Here is a 16,000-nt window from a genome sequence, read left to right as displayed (position 1 = left end):
AAATTTATGTCTGATTTTGAATTAAATAGGCTTGTGTGGGAAATCATAGATGGCTGCCACTTGGATGTCACTACTGCACAAATGCAACTTAGGTCTTATTGTTTTGTCTCATTCTTTTAGCTGTACAAAAACCGAGAAGAGAAATCATTGAATGGAATCATTTGAATGAAATTAAGGACATTGTCAAAGCTGCTTTGTTTTCTTCTTCGTTTTGTATTTTTAATCTAGACAAGTTTCATTTGTAATGCATTACCATGTACATGTACCTAACAAATCTGTAAAGAAGGAAAATTTCATTGTTCATATTTGGCTATCATGTTTCAAAGACGCATTAAGTTTGTCTTCAATTGTAAGACGCCTGTTCTACGTCTGTCATACAGACCTCTATTATGTTTTAGGGCTGACGTGTCAGTGCAACAACATCATAACTCGATCCTGTAACAGGTTTTACATGTATCTCGCATGAAAACACCCTCGTGCAGATAGGAGCAAGTTTGAGTGTGCACCATGGTTAACTAAAGGTTGACTATTTTGACTTGAACCCAGGCGGGTCGACCGTTGGTTGACTACTGTCGGTGACCATTAGAACCAGCCTCATGACCATTGTTTCTTTAATGGTCCCAATTGAACCAATTCACCCGATGTCATCATCAAATTATCTTGGTGGGCAATGTTAATCAGTGAAGTGCGCATTTTAGGCGACGCGGCATTTACACATAAACCCAATTGGCAACCAAAATGGTGTGCGTGGCACATTCGCCGCATGTGAAATGGCGTGCAAGGTGTCAATAGCCTGTTCCATGCTAACATGTGTAAAGCGCTGAGGGGAACCAGTGACACTATAGCGAAAGGAAGGAAGGAGATCGATGTGTTAAATACAGTGGTAGCTATGGTTGACTAGGCTTCCAAAGGAGACATTCGAGTGAGTGTGTCACTGAGCTTGTACATGGCTGGGGTCAATTTCATAGAGCTGCTTAAGCAAAAAAATTGCTTAAGCACGAAAAAAAGCTTGCAAATTTCACTAGGTACATTGCTTTTGACTGGTCTTTAGCTGTTGTTTACTTAGCATAACAATGGACCGTTCACTAAGCTCCGCCCACCGCACACGTGAGCAAGACACGTGTACGAACGCTCCCGATGACATTTTGCACGATTCTGCCGCGTGTGCCAAATATACGCGCACGCATGACCGAGTTTGTTCGACCACAATCATTGCTGTGATTGGTCAAATGGGTGAACGCGCACAGTTTGATTGACAGGCCGGCTCAGTCCATTGGGTGGAGTCCTGGCCGGTCATCTGATTTTACTAAGCAAGGATTGTTTTGCTTAAATGCAACATTAGGCCCTGATCAGTAGTGAATCACGGGTCGACTAATGTGGTCACTAGAACTTGCTCAATGTATTTCCAACCATAGGATGTTTCATATTTCCTGGTAGATTTGAGAGATACAAACTATTATTGTCTTTTTTTTTTTACTCCAGTTTTGTGTAAATGATTAAGAGTTTTGACCTTGTTGCGCTGACACATTGCATTGTACCGTTTACTTAATTATGAAAACGTTTGCTTTAACGATTCTGATCATTTCTTGACATACGTAAAGGCGGAATCATCAATCATTTGGGACAAAATGTTAGTTGAATTTAGCTTTTTGTCTGTCGTTTATTTATGAAGTTGATCACAGTTTCAGTAAAGTTTTCTGTTTTTAATACACTGTATTAGGGGTATTCCTAAAGCATGCCTTTGTTGGAAGACCAAACCTTAAAGACAGTGGACACTATTGGTAATTGTCAAAGACTAGCCTTCACAGTCGGTGTATCTCAACATAAGCATAAAATAACAAGCCTGTGAAAATTTGAGCTCAATCGGTCATCAAAGTTGCGAGATAATAATGAAAGAAGAAAACACCCTAGTCACACGAAGTTGTGTGCATTTAGATGGTTGATTTCGAGACCTCAAATTCTAAATCTGAGGTCTCGAAATCAAATTCGTTGAAAATGACTGCTTTCTCAAAAACTATGGCACTTCAGAGGGAGCTGTTTCTCACAATGTTTTATACTACCAACCTCTCCCCATTACTCATCACCAAGAAAGGTTTTATGCTAATAATTATTTTGAGTAACTACCAATAGTGTCCACTGCCTTTAATCAAAAAATGTACCGTGCAAACTGATTTAGCTGCTAAACTTGAATTATGTTGTAAGAAATAATATCACAGTAATTTGCAAAAATTGATGACAAATAACCCTAAATAAAGATGTTTTGATATTCAAAATATATCTGACAATCTGTCTTGTCAAACTTTTGTTTTTCCGTGTTTATCATTATCGTGGCGGATTCTTTGACACTTTCTAAAATATCAAGACGTATTCTGACCGTAGTGCCATACTAGAGTAAGCTGCCTTTACCCCTCAATCTACTTCAGTCATTTTAAAATCAAGGCCTTGGCTCATAGGTACAAGCTCTTGGCTGAAGTACAAGCTCTTTCTTTGGCACCGGCCTGTACTGAAAAGTTGGGAAACACTAAGTGAGAATACTGGTCTTTGACTGTTACCAAAGGTGTTCAACCTGTAGTATTATTATTAATAACTCGGTTAAAGGATGATTTATAACTCGCTTAATTGCTACTTTATAATTAAATACTCCCCTCATATATATATTTTATACACCACTTTAAAAATTAAAAACACAAACTAATAAATCTAGGTGCTCCGTTTTAAATTAATCATACAAAATTAAAAAATTAAATATGCGTCGTCACAAGGAAACTTTCCTGTTATCAACATCAAACTATTATTGGTTTATTATTAAAGACACTGGACACTATTGGTAATTGTCAAAGACCACTTGCAGTATCTCAACACATGCATAAAATAACAAACCTGTGAAAATTTAAGCTTGATTGGTCTTCGTAGCTGCGAGATGACTATGAAAGAAAAAATACCCTTGTCACACGAAGTAGTGTGCTTTCAGATGCTTGATTTCGAAACCTCAAATTCTAAATCTGATGTCTCGAAATCAAATTCGTGGAAAATTGCTTCCTTCTTGAAAACTACGTCACTTCAGAGGAAGCCGTTTTATACTTCCAACCTCTCCCCGTTACTCGTTACCAAGTAAGATTTTATGCTAATAGTTATTTTGAGTAATTACAAATAGTGTCCACTGCCTTAAAAAAAAAAAAAAAAACTCCACTGTATGGAACTGAACGTTGAAACATTAACACTTAATGATTGGTGCACCAGTTCCAATGATCAGCGTTGGTTGATTATTGAAAAAGATAAAAAGACAATCTTTAAGCTACTGTATGAAACTAATCATTCAAAGACTTGGTTATTCATGTGCTAGTTCCAATGATAAGCATTGTCAACTTGGGGCTCCATACATAAAACTATTATTGGTTGATTATTGAAAAAGATAAAAGACACTCCCTGTATGAAACTCAAACATTCAAATATAAACATGTAGACTTAGATATTCATGTGCCAGTTCCAATGATAAGCATTGTCAATTTGGGTTTGCGGACATACATCAAACTATTATTGGTTGATTATTGAAAAAGATAAAGGACTTTCTGCACTGTATGAAACTCAATTTTTCACACAAATACTACAGACTTAGTTATTGTGCGCCAGTTCCAATGTGACCGTACATCTGCACTGTATGAAACTCAATTATTCACATAAATACTACAGACTTAGTTATTGTGCGCCAGTTCCAATGTGTATAGGATTTGAGGCATTGCATGGTGGGGTATCAATATATATTTGGTTTGCGGTAACACCATGTGTGTATCTACTTGCCAGGTAGAGTTGTTCTTAGGGAACTGTCTTGCTTTATAACTATTACCAGGGAGGATGGTATAGAAATTTGACTGGACTACTACTTTAGCTTATAGGATCGTAATAACTGTACCGCCGCGGAGTCAGTTCGGAATTGGTCTCAACGTTTCGACTAGCTTGCTCTAGTCATCGTCAGGTTCCAATGTGACTGTACATCTGCAATGTATGAAACTCAAACATTCAAATATAAACATGTAGATTTAGTTATTGTGCGCCATTTCCAACGATAACCATTGTCAATCTGGATCTGCAGACATACATCAAACTATTATTGGTTGATTATTGAAAAAGATAAAAGACTATCTCCACTGTATGAAACTCAACCATTCAAATATATAGACTTATTGTAATGGTGCGTCAGTTCCAATGATAAGCAATTGTAATTTGGGTCTGCATATATCACACAAAGTCAGCAGGCCTGCAATTTTTAACTTAAAAAAACAACAACATTTTAATAAAGAAATTGCCTTTGACCCTGCTTCGACACAAACATTTGTACAGTATTTTGAGTTCTTCAACAACACAAAATTCCATGTCGAGTAAACTTCCTGCTGAATGGTATTTTGAAAGATTTGGGACAACTGGTTCATTGTGGGCTCAGTAAAGCAGTTGTAGGGCAACATCGCTACCATGGGCAGCAGGCCGTATCACGCTAGCTCTGCACACGTCTCTAACCCCTGGGAGGGAAACTCCGATCCGTGTCTTTGATTGGCTATCATATACGCGCAAAATATGAAACGCTGTGCGTCTTCACAGGACTAATTGTAATATCCCTTATATTTGGATATTTTGAAGTCACACTTCCAGTGGTTATGATCGAGCAAGGCATGCTGGGAAAAACTGGCGCGGTGAGATCGATCACCCCTGGGAACGAGGTTGGTTGTAGGTTTATTATGGATTTGAGTCAGGTCTCCTAACTGTTCATATGTGTAGAAAGGGTTAAGAGAAGTCTAGAAGCAGTCCTTCAGCCACTGTTTCTGGAGTACTGCTGCATGCGGCTGCAGCACCTTTGGCTGCAGGTGGTAGGGGAGCAGTTCTCCTGGGTTGTGGTGGTTGTTTAGGCCGTGGCGGCTGGGCCCTCGATGGTGCTGTGCTTGGCTTCACCTGCTGCTGTTGCTTAGGTGCGTTTTCTTTGGGCTTTTCCTGGTAAAAAACAAAAGTACATTGGCTTATAACTATTGTGACGTGTTGTGGTCAAGCTGTTTAGAGCACCAGACTCAAGTGCTGGTGATTCTGACCTGCAGAATGTGAGTTCGATTCTCGTGACACTTATGTCCTGAAGTCAGACACTTGCCTACAATTGCTGAGCCTAATTCAGATAAGACATGAAGCCATTGGTCCTGAATGTTGTGTAATGTGCATGAATTGCTGAATTCAAAAACCAAAATGCTGATTTGTCTAAAAATTTCAAAACTTATTCAGAAACTTAAACGTTTGGGCATAGACACATTTTTCAAAACCCTTATAGAGAAACATGCAACTATTTATAAAGCTACAATCAAGAATGATAAAAAGTGCCAGAGTTTGTCAAAATACAAGATCTGCAAAAAAATTAACGCTCCAGTTGGCTCCAGATAATTTTATCTGTTGTTCATTAGTTGTCTTCATACAAAACAAAAAGTGTACCCATGATTGTGGCTGTACATGTACACTTTTGTCTTTGTTTTAAAACTCCTTGAAGACGGAAGGCGGCTATGGCCGCAAATCTATTCCGGAATGCTGTGGACCGAGTATGTGGTAAGCCGTGGAATGCAGTCTGTGGCCGGTACAGCTGTGGGGAAACAAAGGCTGCTATGCAGTCATGCGTGTAAGTCGGGCAATGAGGCCTAGCTGATACTATCGACAGCGTTAGGGTTTTAACTGTTTAACACAAAATGGATCCTAAATTGAAGTACATGCAACAGACGTGAAGTTTACAACACTCACCATTTCTTTTAATCTCTTGATTTTATGATGAAGCATAATTAGGGTAGCTTTGAGTTGTTCGTAGCTTGCGACTCGAATGGCCGACACCCATTGGTCACACAGCTGACCCGAGGAAGCTAGGAAGTAGTGCTTCTTGTCACGGTCATCTTGAAATGCTGTTCAAATGGGAAAAAAAAGTGGGGCGCATAAACGGGGTTTCAACAAAGGTACAGTGCATCTCTTAGCCCCTGGATGCCATTTTTATGTCCAGATGCAGCACAACCCAATTGGCAGACTAGTCTGGCACCCTATATTTGCCCCATGTGTTTGTTGGTAACACAAAATGGCTTCCAATCACAAGTTGATGCAACTCTCTTGATATGGCCTTTTGTGGGTGAGCTGTTGAGTTCACCTAGCCCAAGCTTTGGTGTTGACACAGCAGAGTGTGGGTTCGAAACCCCGGTCTTGTGCCCTTAGCAAGGCATTTAACGTAGTGCTTCGAAAAAAGTTGGGATAGTGCATTCTGCTCTACCAGCCAGGCTCCTAGTAGTGGATATGATATGCATGCCTACAACCTTCTGTAAAGGGGTTAACCCTGTTTCAGCCACAGGAGCACGTACATGTAGGTGTCATTGTGTCCCTGGTTACAGTTGATTCGGGTTGATAGCCCATCAGTTATAAATGTAGCCCTCACCTTTTGCCATCATACAGGCCTTGTTATGTTAGGTGATAACTCTTACAACAAAAATATTTATATGGCTCTGGTTCAGGCGCTTGGACCGAGCAAACCAGTAAGTCTGCTGCCACCTAGTGACTCATAATTGCAGAGGATATGATACTTACCGATTGAGAAGAGGAATCCTTTGTCGGCATTTATCTCTCTCTGCACAGAGTAACGCTCCAAACACAACGCTCCGAGCGGCTATCAAATTTAAACGACAAAACACAACATTGGATATCAGGAAGAGTAGATTCTGCCACCATCAAATAAAAAATGTTATTGAGTAAAGGGCAATTGAGAGCTGTTGAAACATTTTTAGAAATGGCCCCTTTGATGTAACGTAGTTCTGTAAAGAGAGATATTTTTTTAAACAAACTTGAATCCGCAAAAGGCTTCATCAGGTATCAAGCCTTTCTCAGGCATCTGAAGATAAACAAATCTTTGCAACATGGGTGGCTTTTACCATCATTGTTTCCAAGCCCGCAACTTTTTACAGGTAGTTTCAATATGTTGTGTTACAACAAATAAGGATCTAAGAGATGTTAAATTTGCATCGGTATAAAGAATATTAATTTGTGTTTTTACCCATCATTGTTTCCAAGCTCAACTTTTCACAGGTAGATTATGTGTATATGTTGGGTTACAACAAATAAGGATCTAAGAGATGTTAAATTATCATCAGTATAAAGAATATTAATTTGTGTTTTTACCCATACACTGATGTACTCAGTACTTTCCCAGAGTCCTGTGAACATGGTGAAATTCTGAGTCCTGTGAAAATAATATTACAGGCATGTTTCTCGGGTGGGAATTGCAAGGGTTGTGGGTTCGAATCCCACCCGAGTAACATACCTGTGATATTTTTTCAAAGGATGAGGTATTTGACGATAAGTAGCTTTCACAAGTCTCGTTTAGTACAACTTTAAACAACATATCGTCAGTACACCTAGTTTCTTGAAGCACAGGTTGTCATAAAACTTAGTCGTGGAAACTACATCTAAATTTTACGCCCACATTTTGCAGAAAAACAGGAAGTTCATTTGACCTTGAGCATGCATCGGTTTAGTTCATTTAAACAAACTCATGTATGAATTGTCATGTTCGAAATGTAATGTTAGAGACAAGTTAACTACAGGAGTAGGAATGTTCAAAAGTGAAACTGATTAGGTTTTAATCTGATGAACGGAAGCTGGCATGCTAGGCTTTTTTGATCTTTGAAAAAGAGGTAGTAATTCGTGGCTCAGGTCTGTATGCTTTGTTTTTGAAAGGGCAAGGGCATCAAGGCCTTTCCTCTTAGATAAAGGGCACCATAAAACCTATGAGGAAATTGCAAACCTCAAGGGCACTGATGCAATGACAAGGGGGCTCAGATGCAATCACCTTCAATACCTCCGTGGCCTGGCAAATATGTTTTATGGCTCCCATAGCTTTCAAACCTTGAATGGCAAAAACTTGCGCTGTAAGGTTGTAGCAGAACTGAAAGATCTACTGGATCTTGGGTTAAATAGGAGGCTGAACCAGAGGCTCTAAGAGAGGTCGATTGTCAAAAGTAAAACCTCCCACTCTTATTCATAAAAGCTCTTCAATCTCCCCACACTCATTCAATCTCTTTGAATATAGAAAGAATGTTTCCAGGCTTCATTGAGCACATTTCTTTTTCCATCAAGTTCATATAAATTGTTTTGATTATAGAAAGAATGTTTCCATACTTCATTGAGCACATTTCTTTTTCCATCAAGTTCATATAAATTGTTTTTTTCATCACAGTGTACCTCGAATGTTAAAACCTCTGAATACAACGATCTGACAAACAATTTAAAAGCTGTAACTTCACAAGGTTGAACATTGTGCATCGATTTGTGTGATTCGACTTCCACACATCTAGTTTAATCAAAACTCAAACCGAAATTGGTTACAAGTGACTGACTCAGAACAATTTTCTTTACAATCGCACAATCATGGACAATTCCTTTGTCACACAGATGTGGCGCAGAAGCGCCTCCGTCAAGGCTTTTTTTAAATCGTGCGTTTTATTCTAGTTTCAAATTTCATCTAACCAACCTGTGAAGAGTTTCTGGTCATGCACAAAAGATACCGGTCTAGTAAACGTACGGAGCTACAGTCTTCATGGTTTTGTCGCTTTTCACCCCAAATTTGAAGCCCTTTGGATCTATTTCTCTTGAACATCGGCTATTATTTTGTCCACAGAACCCAGGAAAGTACTGTGTATACAGTGCTAACACAATGTATCGGTGTATATACAGTATGGGTAAAAACCAAAATGAATATTCTTTATTCCTGATGCATTGCAAATTTAACTAAATTATTTGCAGTACCCACTGCTGAAACATAGGATTCGAAATGCCTCTAGCCATCGGGCAATTTTGGTAGTCTAGTTGGTATGATACTTCTCTAGAATTGAAAAGGTCGTTGGTTCGAATCCCACCCGAGTAATATGCCTACAGTGGTTTTTTACACAGAACCCGAGAAAGTATTGGGTATACAGTGCAACACACATCGGTTTATATTGGTATAACCGAAATTAATATCAGCTATAAAGTTATTTTATGATATTTTACTACTTCCCTTCAAGGATGTCATGTAATGTATTAAATTTATGCCTTTCAGAAAGGCACTGCACAATGTCATGAATGTTAAGATGAAATAAATCTATAAGTTAACTGAAGTGAGCTTTAATTTGTCTATGTGACTCGAATGAATTAAACTTTCTCATTTTCTTTTTTCTCATTCATTGTTATTTAATTTCTACTCCAGTATTTTTTTTCCATCAAACATTCCGACCATCACACATTGCGGGACCTTACATGCCGCTAGAAAACTCATGGCTAAGTGTTTTAGTTCGCTTGACCGGCCTCCTGATGGCATGAAATTGAAAAAGTGGGTTTGAATCCCATCCAAGGACATCACTTCTTCCGTGAGAAATGAGGTCAGGTTTGATCTCTCTCTCTCTCCCTCTCTCTCCCTAATGGGGGTGTGGGGGTGATAATGGTCAAGATGGGGGTCAGGGAGCTCATTATCTTGTATCAAACACTGTGAAACAACGCTACTGCGTGGGTTTTTAAAGGCGAAGTATATCTTTGATTATGGAACTGTTTGATTGCTCTAAAGGCACTGGACACTAATTTGGTAATTGTCAAAGACCCGTTATCATTTGATGTATCTCAACATGCATAAAACAACAAACCTGTGAAAATTTGAGCTCAATTTGTCGTCGAAGTTGCGAGAGAATAATGGATATATATGAGGTCGAACAAGTTGTGTGCTTTCAGATGCCATGAATTCCAGACCTCTTCGAGACCTCAGCTGAGGTCTTGAATTCAATTCAACTATTTTAGTGAAAAATTACTTCTCTTCTCAAAAACTTCATTACTTCAGAGCCATTTCGCACAATGTTTAATAATCAACAGTTTTTCATTGCCCGTAACCAAGCAAGTCGTTATGCTTGCATGTACAATTATTTTGAGTACTTACCAATAGTGTCCAGTGCCTTTTAAATGGGAGTTCTTTCTGAAAAAATAGTTCAAGTATCCAGTTTGGGAAAGAAAGAACAGGGCTGGAATTTCAACTTTGAGAGGGCATGGGACATTTTAATGTGCAAAGGGTGACTGGATTCAAGTTCATGAATAAAACTCACATTCAGTTCATCATTTTGTTTCAATTTTAAAAACTCAACCTGTTCTTTAGGATTTAAAGCCATTGGACCCTATCGATACAGGAAAAAAAAAGTTCACAGATTTACAAATAACTTACAGGGTTTACAGAAGGTAGTGGTGAAATACTTCTCTTGAAATATTATTCCATGAAATGCTTTACTTTTTGAGAAAACAGTAAAACAATATAAATTCTCGTTAACGAGAATTATGGATTTATTTTAAACAAATGTCATGACACGGCGAAATGCGCGGATACAATTAAGCCCAAATTTTCACAGGTTTGTTATTTGATATAGAAGTTGTGATACACGAAGTGTGGGCCATGGACAATACTGTTTACCGAAAGGGTCCAATGGCTTTAAAACATGTTTTTTTAAACCAGTATCATTTCCTGTTTTGGTGCAATTGAGTCAGGGGTGATTCTGTTCTTTCTTTCATCAATTCAACTCTGTATTTGTTTTCTATAATGGTGCAATAACTCATAGAATCTTGATCAACGAGAAACAAAGAATAACCAACGTAATAATGGCCACTAAGCGGTTTTGATTACAAATTATGTACATTTTGCAGTTCATAAAAACCTGCTTTGAGAACAGTGGTTTACCTCGAGAGCTCGCTTGTCATCGTTGACTTTGTAATAAAACAAGAAGTTTCCCTGTAACCTGAACTCTCGTTCCCTGTAAGCTGAAACCAAAAATGAAAAGGAAGAGAGAAAGAGTTCCAAGATTAAAATGAAAATCGCAATAAAAGCGTCTGATCATAATATCTCAATGTTAGATACTATGGGTAATTGAGTAGGGATAGTATAATTGGTTGTAGAGTAAACATACATGTACGTGCCAAAACGAGGCACTTCAAGATGAAACTAAAAACTGGGTTTGTTATCCTTTTGGCTCACCATACAAATTAGGAAGAGGAGCCATGGGCGTATGGGGGGGGGGGGGGCATGAGGGTTTTATTTGTCGAAATTTGACACACATCAGATAACAACCTTAAGTGTTTGTTTCTAGCCAGGTAAACAATTTTGTTGGGCTTTCTTCGGTGTTTAAATTGCTGGTTTGCCCAAATATCGGGGCGCAATACCCGTCTGTTCCCCTGTCACTGTGTAATACTCTGAACATAAAGAAATGATGTTTACGTAATTGTTGACTTTGAGTGTGGTATACAATCCCCATCCAAATAAAAACAATTTAGAAAGCGCTTTCTCCTGAAAATTTTTGGTCTGGTCAAAATTCTGGTATGGTAAACATTTTAAGCACAAGCTCTGCAGCCTTGCTGGAATTTGACCCAAAATTTGAGCCCTGCAGGAAAAAGGTCACAAGCAATTACCGACTCTCCACTTTAAAATTTCAACCTACGATGTCTAAGATGGATAATAGTTATAAAGAAGATAAATACAAAAAACACACAACCTAAATGTAGAGTACCAATGATAAAATTGTGAATGTACTTTTAGAAATATCTTCTCGGAAACATGAGCTCTGAAGTTGCCCGAGAGCGACCAAAGTGTAGCTGTTAGATAATGTCATCGTTTGATCAAAATATATATCTCACTTTACAAAAATCGCAGTTAATTTGACCGAGAGTAAAAAACAGGTTCCTCTTGCAATGCATTAAGACACTTGGATTGATCTTAGATGTCCTGCTGAGAGTCTGCTGTTGCCAAAGGCCAGTCTGTGCAAGTACTTCCAGATGCTTCCACGGCTAGCTTACATTTCACACAAACTCATTTCCAATTTGAGGTGAAGCTCTTTTCCCGTTTTTTGTTCTTCATTGCTATTTTTTTTCAGGGGTGGCAAAGTGGGACGAATGAACATGCAGAACCTGTCTGCAGGGCAATTAATCTAAAACTCAGAAAAAAAAGTCATTACATTTTTCTTGTCTTATTAGAGAGAGAGAGGCGCACAAACTCATGAAAGAGACGTTGATATTAAAATCAAACTGTAGGCCTAAAAAAAAAAGTAAACATGGTAATATTACATTATCCATACACTGTATGTACACATGTACTGTACACACAAGTCAACAAAGATGGCATAATTTGAGTTTGTTTTTCGGTGCACACATGTTACAATATATACCATAATACCAAAAGTAAACAAATTCCTGCCACTTTGCAGTGCTATGTGATGCAGGGCAGAGCAAGCTGCATGTCCTGCGCAGAGGGGTGGAGCAGGGGAAGAGACATACAGTAAAAACATCACAATATTATGTGTTCTAACACGACAATATTGTTCTTAACCCCTGAACCCTGAACGTAGCTTGTAGTTCACGCGCCCCAGGGGTAACTGGAACAAGGGTGTTCGACCATAGTGGGTGTAGACTGTCGAATCATCTGGATAAGGGGTTTTAGAACATAGGTTTGGGGCACCAGAACATGGCCAACATTTTAACAGGGTTTGTGTCCCTTTAATCTTTAAATGTTGCTGCAGTTCACTGAAATCAAAGCCAAGTGTGCTCTGTGGCTATAAGCCGGCAGTTTTGACAACCGTATCTCTTTTGTTGAAGGAGTTTTGTTTTTGCTGAACGGCAGAGCAGCGCAAGGGTTACTTTTCCTAGAGCTAGAGGAAGGCGGTTGTGCCTATGAAGACTAATTTTGCCACTTAACTGTTTTTGTCTGTGAGACAGAGTTTCAGGCAGAGCTGTGAGTGACCGTCAGTCTTTAGTGGGGAAATCATAAGAGGCCTTGACTTTTGGAGACCCTCAGAGCAGTTTGGTCAGACCGGGTTGTCGTCAGTGTAACTGAGACAAAGGTTCAAGATGGGTTTGTTTTCTTGTTTCGGGGGGGGGGGGGGGGGGGGGTGACCAAGGTGTGGGAGACTTTTTTTTATCATATTGATGAATCTTTTTGTATGTCAAGTATGGCCGAATAACACAGCATGACTCGGAGCAGCTTCTTAAAAGTGTCTTAAATGTACGTCCGACCCTGTGGAACTGCCCTTTAATGATAACTGTTGGAACTTTTTTGGACACTGCTAGACCTGCCGCTGCAATTAAACACACTGTAAACTACGCTGTACAGTAAATGTACATGTACACTGCCGAGTACTACAAATGTATTCAGGAAGTGCTTTGCAGGCCTACACTTCTGTGTACATGATTGTCCGCTTTCTCACACCTTCATTCTTCATTATCGGTCGTACGCTCAATAATGAACAATTAAAAATAAAAAAAAGAACGACCGATAATGACATTGACACAATTTGAAAAAAGGAGGACAGCGCGAGGAGTACGACTGGCATGGATCGGTAATGTCATGACAAATAAAAAATAAAAAAGTCGGTCAGACTAGTACTAGTACTAGTAGCTAGTAGTAACAAAGATACTATAAAAGGTATCTTTGGTAGTAATGAAGGTATCTTTGGTAGTATTTCGCAGGGGAAAAAAGTACAGTGCCCCAGTAAGGGAGCGTCTCAAAAGTCGGGCACGTTCCTAGCGCAAAAGAACGTTCCTGCGGGCATATGCCCGCAGGATCGCAACATCATGACAAAGTATACGCGGAGCGTTCCAAAAGACCAGTCCTGTGGAAAGGACAAAAGCGACGGGGATACTCTTGCGATCCAAAAAGAACGTTCCTACCGTTCCGACTTTTGAGTGCTCCCTAACTGGGTCTACCCCCCCCCCAACCTTAGCTTGCTTGACTGGAACAGAACAGCTAGTGTTTATTATAACACCCCTTGCAAGTATTCTGCCTGCTCATTGGTTTAGAGCGCGTCACATGACATGTTTTAGTTTTGCCAGACGACGGCCGTGTGATAGAGCGTCGGTTTGCCATGCGCTAGTCCAACAGACTAGCACATGGCGTGCAGTACCCAGACGTCCGTTGCGTATACTGGGATGATAAATTAATAGTCTGTAACCACTTCGGATTGCACGACACTACATGCAACACAGTAAGTAAAAGTGTTTGCAATCTGTATTCGCAATCTGTAACTTAATAATAATAGTACAGTATTTAGAAATGTTTGGGGTGTTATAAAACAAATATTGACTGCTTTTACTCGTGCAATGGTTAAAAACTATGACTCCCTCGGTGATCCCCGGAGCGTTCTATTTTCCCTCGGCTTCGCCTCGGGAAAATAGAACGCTCCGGGGATCACCTCGGGAGTCATAGTTTTAACCATAGCACTCGAAGCAGTCAATATTTGTATACTATTTAGAACACACACTACACAGTCAGTGCCAGGAACACACCCAAATTCACACGGTCCAAATTCCACTAAAAAAATAGTTCAATTGGAATTGCATTACTATAAAATATAATAAATTGCATAGACTAGTACTACTAGTAGACCTAGCTAGGGCTCGGCCTGCTTGCTAAGGAAGGAGGATAGGCTTTATAAAAGGCTTTCCATTCGTTGTAGTCATACCCTGTCCTTGTAGCTGTTCTCTAACGGGACGTAGCTTTCCCTGCTGTATCCCTTTGTAGAACAACTTCCCCTGCATGACGGGATTGTTGGCATTGTATGCCATTCGTGCTAACTCATTCTCACCGTACCGCATTGTTTGTTGTTGTGGCTCGCTGTTTTTTCAGTCACCCCAGTCTACGTCTCTCTCTGCTGAAAAAACTTGTGGATAATTACACCTTACATGTCTCGATCAGTCCTCAGTTATGATTTTGTAAACATGGACACGTGGTTTAGCACGCTCTGCCCATAAAGGAAATGACGGATTAGGTCGTTATCGTACTTCCATTTAGCACTAATCATCATCGTTTCTGTTCAACCATGATGGTTCAACAACTATAAAAAAACATTTATTTTGGGAACTCCCCTAAACTTTGACCTAGAAATAGCGCCCTCTAGTGGTGAGTCAAATAGTTACACTTCTTTGACCAATCACAGGAGAAATTTTGATAATAGTTTATGAAGATAAACTTGTTTCTTTGCTTGTTGTCAGCTCTTTGTAAAGAAGTATACAAATGGAAGGGCCCTTTACTATTCTTAACTGTTTCCTTTGAAGAGTGTGGTTGATTTTTAACAAATGAAACATACTCTGAACTCCATTGACATGCGGCTCCTTTTCATTTGGTAAATCGTTCCCTTTTCTTTTGAAACCGCAGCCACAGCTGGTGTTCGAAATAGGACAGGAGCCCCCCACCCCCCAGTCATTATGTATTCATTTGTGTCTTTGAAATCTCAGGAGTTCTTTAGAGCTGGGGTGCTTCTGTTCCTCTGTGATGAGTACGACAATACCCTCAGCCATATCGGGCTTGGTATACACATCCATGGTGTAACAATTAATGTCCTTTCCATTTATTGTGAGAGCCTATTGTGTTGTAACTTAATTATTACAGACCTCCGTCTCTGATTCAGTGTGAGTTTATATTTATGCAGTTAAAAATATGTAGTTGTTGCTTCTCGTACAGGTGACTCTGGCTTTAAGTAGCAAGTCGTGAGTGAGTACCCGACCCCCAACATTGCTCACGATAGTCAGTATACAGGTTCAACCACTACAATAATGGCTCCACAGTGTGAGCTCCCCCCCAAAACAAAAGCTTGATTAGTGCGGGTTGGGGCAAGGGAGGGGGACCTCAGAACATAGCACAGGCTGTCAGCAAGACTTCTGGAAGCCTGCTCGTACAAAGGACAAACCACTTTATCAGGGAAATCAAATTAGTATTTTTTTTTCTCGCAAAGTTGAGTGACGACGAAATTTAATGTCAACCCCCAAAATACCGTCAAAATTTATGCATTGCACTTAAGAGAAAATAGTGAAATTCGTTAAACGTTAAATTATGCAAGCTCATTTTTGTAATGGTTTACAAATAAAGTTATTATACACAGATGAAGTAGGGACACCTTAGACAGGCGGCGCCAGGCAGCCAGCCTCACCCTCCTCTACAAAATCAGAACCAAACTAT

The 16,000-nt window shown here is 39.5% G+C and overlaps 1 protein-coding gene across 1 annotated transcript; it reads right to left on the bottom strand.

Annotated features, from left to right (window-relative positions):
- Positions 1-1,631: 1,631 nt before the first annotated feature.
- Positions 1,632-14,885, bottom strand: LOC139946594 (pleckstrin homology domain-containing family J member 1-like). Its single transcript, XM_071944293.1, has 5 exons — positions 14,508-14,885; positions 10,742-10,821; positions 6,586-6,664; positions 5,764-5,918; positions 1,632-4,980 (listed from the first exon to the last, which is right to left on the bottom strand). The coding sequence occupies exons 1-5, from the start codon at positions 14,638-14,640 to the stop codon at positions 4,777-4,779; spliced, it is 651 nt and encodes a 216-aa protein (XP_071800394.1). The 5' UTR covers positions 14,641-14,885; the 3' UTR covers positions 1,632-4,776.
- Positions 14,886-16,000: the final 1,115 nt, after the last annotated feature.

Source organism: Asterias amurensis, chromosome 13 (genome assembly GCF_032118995.1).
Source record: "Asterias amurensis chromosome 13, ASM3211899v1".
Taxonomy (NCBI): Eukaryota; Metazoa; Echinodermata; class Asteroidea; order Forcipulatida; family Asteriidae; genus Asterias; species Asterias amurensis.
The sequence above is the reverse complement of the archived record's forward strand: the minus strand, read 5'-3'. Positions and strand labels throughout refer to the sequence as shown.

Bases quoted from the DNA above. Each gene is read 5' to 3' on its own strand.
- LOC139946594 (XM_071944293.1), bottom strand. From the start codon at position 14,640: ATGCGGTACGGTGAGAATGAGTTAGCACGAATGGCATACAATGCCAAC. The intron at 6,665-10,741 runs GTAAACCACTGT...TAAATTTGATAG, and splicing joins ATGACAAGCGAGCTCTCGAG to CCGCTCGGAGCGTTGTGTTT. The intron at 4,981-5,763 runs GTGAGTGTTGTA...GTTTTTTACCAG, and splicing joins TCAAGAGATTAAAAGAAATG to GAAAAGCCCAAAGAAAACGC.